The following is an 11,230-nucleotide window of genomic DNA, read 5'->3' as shown; positions in this document are numbered from 1 at the left end:
ATCAAGCCAAGTAACACAATCTCAACAGTCATTAATATAATTTATGATTTATGATTTTTTTTATATTGTATTTAATAAAAAAATATACATTTTTTTAAAATTTCAATTTCTTTTTCTTTAAATTTATCAAATTGGACAAAGATTTGCGTAGAGCGTCACCCATATTCCAAAGGACACCAGCATCCGAAGTAGCCGAAAAGGAGAGCTGAAGGAAAAGAATATGCTTTGCACTTCCCTGTAAACATCCTTTTTTTTTTTTTTTAACATTAAAATATATAAATAAATAAAAATTAAAGAATAACCAAGTAAGATACAGTTGGTTGCTTTGATGATTAATGTTGGCATTGAATTTGTAGTCCATTATCATCTTTAGTTCGTTCCCACTATCTTTAAACCTCTCACGAAACTTTTTATCTCCATTTCCCCGTTCTGATATTCTCCCGTCAGATTGCTACGCAAAAGGAACATGGAAATTTTTCAAGACTCAACTTTTACAGCTTTTTTAGCTATTCTTTTATGTTTTTTAGTGGCAAAGATCGTATCTTTTGCCGTTTCTGACTCCGTCGATGATCATATTTCTTCTGTTCCTTCTGCTGTGACAAAAGAGGTGTCTTTGAACAGAGGGCTTAGAGTTAAGACCACAAAAGGCTTAAAAAAGGTGAAGTTTGTTGATGATGTTAAGGTCAAAAGTGTCGATCGGTATGAAAGTGAAAATGGGTCTGAAAGGCTTGTACTGTTGGATGACGCTGAATCGAAGAATGAGGATGAAAATAGTATAGCAAGGATTCATGAAATTGAAGAAATGGGGATAAATTTTGATTCTGAAGTGCAAACTTCCGAGAAACAATGTTTTGATGTTAGGGAGATGAATTACGTTGACTCCCAAAATAAGGAGTCTGAAATTACTGAAATGCTTGTTGAAAAGGATATGGTTTTGGGAGAAATTAATGAAATGCTGGTTGAAAAGGGTCGTGGAGATGATAAAATGGATATGGTTTTGGGAGAAAAGGGTCTAGTTGTTGAAGAACTGAAGAATGGAATTGTGTTGGAGTGCGATGACATGAAAAATGATCAGAAACAAGAAAATGGACATGTGGGTTTTGGAGACAATGATGAATGGAGTGATGGAGATGAGGCGGGCGTGGTGAAACCGAGAGGTGATGATGGTGTTCTTGTTGTTGATGATGATGACTGGGAAGGAATAGAAAGGAGTGAATTGGATAAAGTATTTGCAGAGGCTGTTAATTTTGTGGAATATGGAGGAAAGGGGAAGGAGAAAGATGTAGATTGGTGCGCCAAATTGGATGGCGATAAGAAAACGCAGTTGTATGGACTTCATAAGGTTGCAGTGGAAGGGCCGTGTCGTGAGCCTCAACCTATGGCCCTCATGGTGTCATCCCGTGCCAAATGGTATTTGATCTTTGTTTGGGTTTGCCATGTTTGATAAATGCTATATATATTGGTGTGCATTACATTGTATATAATTTCTTTGTTGTAAGATGTAGAAACAATTTAAAACTGACAATGACATGTAGCTATTCAGGTAGCGAGTGTTAGGCTTGCCAAATCTGGTCTATCATTGTGAATGACTTTAGGGATGACTCTCAAGTTTTAATTCCTACTTGTATTTTAAAAAATCATGATTTGAAATAGAAGTCATGACATAGGGCGGTGACACAGTCAATGTACTTTTTTATGTCGTAGATGTGAATTATTTCAAAAAGTGTCTTAGGTTGTATTTGGGGTGACAGATTTGGATTACATGGATTTCGATTATAGTTTGATTATTAACAATAAATTAATAGATCAAATTTTAAATTCACACCTTATTTATTTATAGATTATAAGGGGTGAATTTACGTTTATGGTCTTACTTCTCTAAAACAACAAAAACACATTTGAAATCCATGGATTTGAAACCCATTAGTCCAAATGCAACCTTTGTGTCTTGTTGTTATCTTGCGGCTGGATATTTATCACTGATATGCATATTTGTCTAAGAAATGCAGCTTCTTTTGATGAATTTCTTGGTTCAGTTTAGCTTGCGAGCATGCAAGCACCACTGAGTTTATGGTGTAGACTTTCTGGACTAGGATGAAATCAGAAAATGAAAAATACAAAGGATGAAATAGATCAACTAAGCTCTCATGGGAAGCTTGCTGTAGTATTAGCATATCGAGTACGAATGACATTTCTCTATTCACATTCACATTTTGTGTTCAGGTTATTATCTCAGTTGTGGAGACCTTTCCAATGATTATAGCCCTTCCATCAACCTTATCCGAAATTCCCTCATCCCCATGGCCTTCCCTTTCCTGTGAATTCAACTTAAAAACGCGGATTCTTTTTCTTGTTTTGACTTTCGAGGACCTAATTTTTTTGACAGTTTGGGGAGCAGTAGAATGATCACATACCGATAATGGGATCATTGTATTACTAGAGAACATCTAAGTTTTAGATAAAGAATATTATAAAATTCTGAAGAGAACCTTAGTGCTGTGAGAGCCTAGGTCCAAAGATCCTCGAAAAGCTATCGCGGTATAGTTTGATTGCTAGTTATATAACAGGGTTGGTTGAAAGCCGCTTTATATGAGTGATGGAGACAACTAATTCCATTGTGCAAGGAATGCATGGCAAAAGCTCGGAAACATGAGTCCTGAGGAGGCTATGGAGGAGTATATCAGAATTCTCTCACAAAGCGTACCTCATTGGATGCCTGGATATAAATCGGTAAGATTGTCGTTTCTTGTTCCTTCTAGGTATACTGATATCTGCATGTAAAAATTTCCTACACTATATTACTGAACTTTTTCTGCAGGATACTGATACGCGAGGTTCTTTTAAGTTTGAAACTTATATTGATTCCGAACCCATATCAAGCCCTGTTTCGGAATGTGGAAGGTTGGGATGGTTTTCGTTTCATTGCCTTTCTGGTTCTTGTTTTTAATTTCCCATTCAGGACCATTTGAAAATGTTCAAGCACATATCGATAGTCTATTTCATTCCTCTGCAGGAAATTGGAGCTGAATGCCACTGATATAGGTGATTCTAACATCGGTCCAAGTTATGTGGAGAATGTGACATCTGACTCGGTCTGTACCTTGCTTCCCATCTGAATATGTAACAATATTTACGGTTTGGTCTATTTATATGCCATGGCTGATTAAATTGCCTTTCACCAACATTTGGCTGCAAAATAATGTGAGAGCTGATTTAATTGTATTGCTCCAAATTGCTGCTTCGCTAGGAAACAAGAAAACATGATTTCATAGCTTTTGGTTGCTTCATCAAGCGTAGGTTGTTTTTTGTTTTTGGATGTCTCATAAAGGATACTGCCATTCCTTGTCACATTGAGATATATGATATCCTTTCTTTCACTTTGAAATGTCTTTATTTCACTTCGAAGTGTAGGAAATTATTGGTTTGGTGCATCCTTGCTTCATATATTTAACACCTTTGTACATCAGAGTCGAGTTGCAAGCAATTAGGTGAATTTGGATGTCTGGCTCCATGGTAGTGTCCATCTTTCGCGAGGATTTGAAATTTATTTCAATTTTGTCCATCGAGACAATTCAAGGAATTTGAAATCATATCATATCAAATCCATCGTTCCAAACACAAGCTTATTGGACTTTGTACTGATTATGAGGATTGCGTGGTATGGCCTCAATTTATTGAATGTCTAGGAGTAGCCTTGTAAGGAAAATTGATTAATATAGCTGCATTATGATTTGCATTTCCACTAAAAGGGGCTGTGTATGACTAAGCTGCATTGCAACAAAAGTTACAATTAATAAATTCTCTATTAATATTTTCAGGCTAAAGAGTAAGCGGCTTCCAGGCGTGTCCAAGACTGCTACTCCAGCCAAGTTAGGCACTCGGTTTCAAGATTTGATGTGTGCTGGCTTTATATTTGCTAATTGTTTTTTATTAATTAATGCCAGTGTTATGAATGGTATATAGTACAGTGCATATATGTATATATCTGCTATTGAAGTTGATCACTGTCACTGCTTTGAGCTAGCTCGTTTATATAATTTGGCTGAATAAATTTGAAAATGTGATTTATATATTGGAATTCCAGAGAGGATAAAAGGATATGACAGCTCAGAAAAAAAGTCCTTATTCTCATTTTGGCATTAAGTTCACACACAAATATTAGAAATTTAGCTGTTATTGCCTGAAGGGACCAAAGACGTTTTTCCATATGCCTCTCCACATGCATGTCCTGATCCGAACGTACTTCCGGATCCTCCATAGTGCCCGCCTCGTCCTCCACCACCACCACCACCACCACCACCACCACCACCATCACCTCTGCCACCATTGCTACCATACCCGAAGCCTGAGCCTGAGCCTGAACCACTTCCTCCACCATAGGGTCCTAAACCACTGCCACCTCCTCCCATTGCGCTTCCTGAACCATATCCCCCGTTATTCCATCCACCACCATTACCACCTCCGGACCCATAGCCGCCCCCTTGGCCTATGCTGGAGCTCCCACCCCTTCCGAAGCCACTGCCACCCCCTCCTCCAGTACCACCACCTCCACCTCCCGGGCCATATCCATTACCTCCACCACCGCCTACCCCGCCCCCGAAACCACCACTGAATCCTCCACCTCTTGAGCCTGATCCATCTCCACCTCCTCCACCATTTCCACCCCCACCTCCTCCATTACCTCCATCATATCCACCAACCCAACCTTTCCCGTTGTTACCCATCCCATTCCCATATCCGTCAGTTTTCATCCCCATCTCAGCATCTCCTTGGCTGAACATCATTTGCATAGAGTCTGCCAAATTGTGATTCCCACGGTGCAGAAACCTTCCTTCCCTTGTAGCGTCAACAGCTGCATAGTTATGGAGAATCGAACACACCAACGTAACCAAGAAAAACAGAATCCATGAAACAATGTTAGACCTATCCATTGTTCCTCTCTAGGCTCACTAACACCAGAGCACTAACTCTTATTTATACTCGAGATTGAGGAAAATATCAATGTAAGGACGTATAAACAATCTGCTCCCCGTCAAATTAGAACCTCACCAATCACCACCTCATTCCTATTATCAATGTCCTGAAGTTCAGGAAAGTGATGGATGCTGTGATAAAGAGCTAGAAATGCCAAATTGATACCTCAGTATGTGGGTGATGCAAATGCAAGGAATGAAGATGGTGATGATAGTGGTGTTTGCCAGTGGTAAAGGCACATTATATAGGGGTGCTCCTATCTATGTTTAGGGGTGTATCGTGGTGGAGTGGAGGCACGATGCGTGCTTGATGGATTGGGTGGTAAAGGCATTTTGCATGAACATGAAATGAAGTTTTGGAATGATGTGGGGGTTGGGGGGGGGGGGGGGGGGGGGGTGTGGGTGGAGTCTTTCTGGTTTTTGGAGGAAGAAGTATGGCTTTTGCACAGACTTCTTGCAATTGAAGTTTATTAAACAAAAAAAATCCAGGATTAACAATATTTCTCCTTGTACAAGTGAAGCAAACGAAGTTGGTAACTAAGCCAACTTCAAGAGCCATTCATTTGACAGAAACAAGAAATTTCGTCCTACAAAAGAGCTAAGAAAGACCCTTTTTCTTTTTCTTGCTTTCCTCATCTGAATTCTTGCGTCCAAACTTGTGTTTAGCATTAATTCTTCATAAATAAGAAATCTTAAGGTGGGCATGCCAATTTTTTGTAAGTAATAGCAATCACTACATGACAAGGAGATTTCTAGATCATTTCTGACCAAAAATATATAAAGACGTCAAGATAATTGTTATTTCACGATAAATTATATTATTTATCGTTCGTTTCACCGGATAAATAAATTTTAAATATTAAAGTGGAGTGTGGGTATAATAAATTGAAATATAAATAATATTGGTCATTCCTTAATTTTAAATCGATATTGGATTAGTTTTTCCATTTATAAGGTGAATTTTTCCACCCAAAATATATCAGTTAACTATAATCATGTAATTAATTACTTTTCATGATCGCTAATCAACAACTCACACTTGGTTTCACTGTCCATGTAGCATCAAACGACGCCGTCGTTTAACAGATCCGCCACGACACAATAATTTATTACGGAATAAAACATAAACCGCCAGTTTCTCCATATTGTTCAAAGAATTCCCCCGAAAATATATATACATCTATCTATCTATATAAAGGGAAAAAGAACCGCATTTTTCGATCCGTTTAATTTTCAGTTCCTACATTTTGATTTTGATCTGTAATTTGTTTCTCTATTCAAGAGCGTGTAATTTTTTGGGAGAAATGGCGTCGGCTTTTGATTGGTGGGAAAAAGATCCATTTTTCTCTGCTGCGGAGGAAGTTCAGGAATCTGCCGATAGGTACTTTGAAAAGAATCTGTTTATTTTTTGTCCTTTTTATTTGCCTTATAATTTAGGGATACGGATAAATATTTGGCAATCAATAGAATATTTTAGCTATTTCTGCGTGAAACTGGTTTTTATTCTGTTGTTGATCCATTTTTGTCATGCATTTCCTTTTTTAATGCTATATACGCGAGTTATGTTGTTAGGTTGGATGTATTAAGGTTATTGAATTTTTTATGAAGGATGGAATCAGCTTATAGAAAGTGGATCCATGCTAATAAGAACACCTCTGGGCTTTGGAATTTGGATGAGCTCCGACGAGATCTCCAGACAACCCTTGGCACTACCAAATGGCAGGTGATTAAATTACACTAGAATGCATTTAGTGGTAGAGGTTTCACTTGGATTTGTGGTGTGATTTTTTTTTCTTTCTGTTACTATGCTTGTGTTTTGAGGTTGAGATGGGTTTGGGTGCCTTATTGATGCAGTTGGATGAATTTGAGCGTGCCGTGGGTTCGAGGCACACTAGTAGTAGTTCAGTTGATGATGCCAAAGATAGGCATCACAATTTCATAAAAGCAATTGAGAATCAGACTTTAAGAGTAGAAACCACTTTGAATGAATCGACAGTCTCATGTGGCAAGCCACCATTGCCTTGGGTGCGACTAAATGATGGAGAGCGCAACGAGCTTGCGTTGTTCCTTTCAGGACCGTCACCATCTTCCACCATGAATAAAATCATGGGAAAAGTTCATGTTAAGGACCAGGGAGTGAAAAACCCGCTAGAGGGTGATGGACAACTAATGACCGAGTGTTCGAGAAGTTCTTCTCATTTGGTTGAGTTGGGTCGAGCAGAGGCTAATGGGGAGATGCTTCCAGGGCATCGTAGGATCTGTAGTGCCAGTGCTGATATTGGCTCCTGGGAAATTGCAATGGATGATGATGTTTTGCCTCATGAATCTTCCCAGGCACAACTTGATCAACCCCCACGAAAGATACCCAGTTTTTCACAGTTTTTGAGTACCATGGAATCATCCATGTCTCAGCCGAAGTGGGTAAAGAATGGTTACAAGAAGTTATCGCTTACAGATCGCGATCAAGAAACCAATACCACATTGCCTCGTTCTCAGAATTGGACAAAAGTCAGTAATTTAATTTCCTCTATTACATTCAAAATTATTGTCTGGAACTCTTTTATTGTTTATGATTTGTTTAGCTGACGAGGTCTACATTTTCTGTGAAGGCCATCAACATATGTTATGAGAAGAACAAGAGTTGCCTTGATGGTTGTGATGATTATTATGACAAGCAGCTGTATGGTTGGTTCGGTTCCATACAAAGACAGCTTCAGAGGTCTCAATATCAGATGCAATATGGTCGACCTGTTCAAGTGGTTTTCTCCATAATTATCCTCCTATGCTTGCTTGGTGAGCCTCCTGATTAGTATTTTTCATTATAATGCAGGTCATTCTACAAAATGTCTCACAGCGATCATTATGCATATACTTTAGTTAAGCCATGTATGGAGTCTGATGGTGATTGTTATAGTTTTACCATTTACTTGTTTTGAGTTGGATTATCAAACTTTCTTCTCTAGTCTATAATTTGTTTTTGCCAGGTCTTATACAATTTTTCCTCCTCTCTCTCTAGAAATTTTAGTGCAGTTTCTCCATGACCGGACTTCTTAGTTCTTCGTTGAACAGTCGATCAACACCGTTGAATCAGGTCCATGACTAACTGGAGAGTTTGAAACAAATTTGTTGATATTATTTTGATTTTCCTGTGGAACTAACCCAACTTAGTACGATTCGAACCCATGAACTGGAATTTGGTTTGCTTCCTAAAAGCTGGTCTTGAAACCGTTTATGGCTGTGACTCGGTTCCTATTAGGGGTATAAACGACCCGAATCGAGCCGAATATGTTGAAAACTTTAAGGCTCGAATAGATATATTCGAACGCTCGATTAGAAACTCGAAAAATTTCAAATTTTTTGTTCGAGTTCGGTTGATTTAGGGATTGTGTTTGAATTCGGCTCGAAATATTCGAATATGTCCGCGAACTATTCGAATTATTGCTCGAAAATAAATACTTGAAATGCTCGACATCTATTTGTTTAATATATATTTATATTATATTAATAAAATACCAAGGCTCACTAACTCTCGAACAATATAATTTGGGTTCGAGTTCGGTTCAGAAAAAAGTTTTAATATGTTCGTGTTCGGTTCGAACACAAATCAAATATTTTTCGAGTCGGATCGGAAAGTTCGCGAATCGGCTCGGTTTGTTTACACCACTAGTTCCTATTTCACCTTTTATTTAAACCAGAGCTATTAATTCTTGAGCCTGACCTGTCAGTTTTAGGAATGAAAGTGTCGGATTAAGAACCGTGGTCAGGCATATGCGGAACTATCGTAAATAATAAATATGTTTACACATACTGTGCTGCACTGAGTAACAGTAATGCAAAAGCTTTTACTCTACTATGTAATACATATGCACTGCACGTAGTAACACTAATGCAAAAGCTTTTACTCTACTATTGTAATTGGTGGTTCTCTCATTGCTTCTTTTTTACCGTAAAAAAACTTATCCAAATGTTTTATGTAATATGCGATATTGCTTTGTTGTTTTATTCACGTGCTTTATTTTCTGTTACATTGGGAAAATATTGGGTGCTGTTTTTTCATTGTGAAGATGGAAGTGGAAAAGAAACTAGCATGATTTACAAGCAGTGTTTTCTTGCTTTTGAATTTAGTGAACGTGATTAGAGAGTAAACTTGTAATTTAGATCTGATCTGAGCTGTGGGTTTGCATATTGCAGGCAGCAATTTTAGCCCCTCAAGTTTTTTCGAGAAGAAAGTGAACATAATTCTTTGGACTAGCTTCAATCAGGAAATGTATAAATCATTAGAATTAGTTGTTTGAAATGCTAATATTTATTTTATTCCAATTCGGTGCCTGCTTGACTCCATTATAAGAAACCGGCTAACGTCTATCAATATGCCAATTGGCAGTCGACTACAAGGATGTCGTGGCAATTGTCATGTACTGGATAAGGACTAAAATCTAAAATCCATTATGTGAAGAAATGAAGCTATTGTATTTAATTATTTGCTTCCTTTGGCGTGAAATTTGGCAGAGATGTGCCCTTTCATATGATATTACGCCATGCTGTTGTTGCCTCTTTGTTTCCAATACATCCATTCATTGGGATTTAACTTCAAAACTTGGCCTTTGGCGCTTATTATGTCTTTTCTCCTGCAGTTTTATTGGCTTTCTGTGCACTCTGAGGAGCTAATTCCTCTGTTAACTCTGATTCTGGAATTCTCCTGAGGTGAAATTATTATAGAGGTGGCAAATTTTCTTGAGTGTCACTTGACTTAGGTATTATGTCAACTTCTAGCTTGATTTCACTCGCAACTATAATTAAGCACTCAGGATTATGCAGTACAAACAGCAATCCCCTCCCTGTCCTGTATATAATTCGCTGTGGTTATTGTATTGTATGATGCTATAGTAGGTTTTACGATTCAGTTTGGAGCATATCTTGTATGAATTTTATAATCTTGAGTCAGTATTTTGAATCTTTGGATAAGATACATCTCCTTTGACATATGGCTCATTTACATAGCGTGCAAACTTTTCGACTTAAAACCAAGGTAAATTGAATATGGATTCATATACGTTTGCTTTATCCATTGTTCTGATGTGAACTCGTATATACAATGTCTACGTTGATTCTTAGCTCTTTAAGTATGATGTTTCGGATATATGGTTCCTATTAGAAGAGTTAAAATTCTAAACTAAAGTTTGCTTTATTGCAATAAAAGAAATTGGTGTGGTATAATCTGATGTTGCGTGTGCGGAGTGGCCTTATTTCCAGCCTCCACCAAAGAAAGGTGGAATATCACATTTTTAGGTTTTTGCAACTTTTATTCGACCTCTTACCAAATTTTCTTCTTCTTCTTATTCTTTTTTTTCGGTTACAGAAATGGCTGGTTAGTTGTAATAATACTTAGGTTGCGATTTGATTGGAGGATTTGATTTGAGGAGTAAAATGAGTCTATGTTGGTATGATTGAAATCCATCAAAATAACTCAAGAAATAACTAGTTGAGATTCGAAATCCATTGTCAGATAGGCTACCTAAACTAACATGGATTTATTATTATGGATTTGAAATCCTTAACATCAAATCCATAAATTCAAATGCAACCTTATAGATTTAATTGGTCATGCCATTTTGGACTGGGTTGGTTTATAGAAAGAAATAGATGCTAATTTAGATTGAAAATGTTAGATATTAACTAAATTGGTGTGTGTTGGTGTCAATCTTTGCTTGAATGGCTATTTATGTAACAATTGAATTTTATGAATTTTTTGTACTTTGTAAAAGTAAATTTTAATAAAAAAAAATTGATGAAACATAATTTATCTATTAAAAAAATAGGATAAGCCTGCTTAAAACCGTTGATAATATGTTCATATTTTAAAAATCTTAATGGTTAGTGTTAGGATTCTAGAATCCATATGGGTGCACGCGAACTGTGATTAGCAGAGTCAAGGCACATTCAACGTCAGAGAATCTCTATATGTTGAATCCTTCTCCTTATCTCTTTTTCTTCTGTTTTGTTTTTTTTTTCCCTCCGATTAATTTTGAGAGAGTAACGACCTTCAAATGTTTTACGCATCATGTTTTTACATAATACATTGTATTTATGAAATATTAGAAAAAATTGCATATGTCTTCTATGTATGAATTATGTTTAATATCATTAATGTTATAATTAAATTAGTTAATTAATATTGTTTAACTATCAAATCAAGTATACACGAATAAATAAAACAAATTGATATCGTAAAGATTTTAATTTAATTTTTTTGAAGG

The 11,230-nt window shown here is 36.9% G+C and overlaps 2 protein-coding genes across 2 annotated transcripts; both read left to right on the top strand.

The window, feature by feature from the left end:
* The first annotated feature begins 313 nt into the window (after positions 1–313).
* Positions 314–4,062, top strand: LOC142547433 (acyl-CoA-binding domain-containing protein 3-like). Its single transcript, XM_075655729.1, has 5 exons — positions 314–1,410; positions 2,625–2,730; positions 2,819–2,901; positions 3,014–3,092; positions 3,819–4,062. Exons 1-5 carry the CDS (start codon positions 467–469, stop codon positions 3,828–3,830), a joined length of 1,224 nt encoding a protein of 407 aa, XP_075511844.1. The 5' UTR covers positions 314–466; the 3' UTR covers positions 3,831–4,062.
* Positions 4,063–6,127: 2,065 nt separating this feature from the next.
* LOC142547432 (uncharacterized) lies at positions 6,128–10,018 on the top strand. Its single transcript, XM_075655728.1, has 5 exons — positions 6,128–6,354; positions 6,582–6,696; positions 6,828–7,481; positions 7,583–7,766; positions 9,608–10,018. The coding sequence occupies exons 1-5, from the start codon at positions 6,278–6,280 to the stop codon at positions 9,631–9,633; spliced, it is 1,056 nt and encodes a 351-aa protein (XP_075511843.1). The 5' UTR covers positions 6,128–6,277; the 3' UTR covers positions 9,634–10,018.
* Positions 10,019–11,230: the final 1,212 nt, after the last annotated feature.

The sequence above is a fragment of the Primulina tabacum genome, chromosome 5, assembly GCF_025594145.1.
Source record: "Primulina tabacum isolate GXHZ01 chromosome 5, ASM2559414v2, whole genome shotgun sequence".
NCBI classification, from domain to species: domain Eukaryota; kingdom Viridiplantae; phylum Streptophyta; class Magnoliopsida; order Lamiales; family Gesneriaceae; genus Primulina; species Primulina tabacum.
This window is presented reverse-complemented; position numbering and strand designations above follow the sequence as displayed.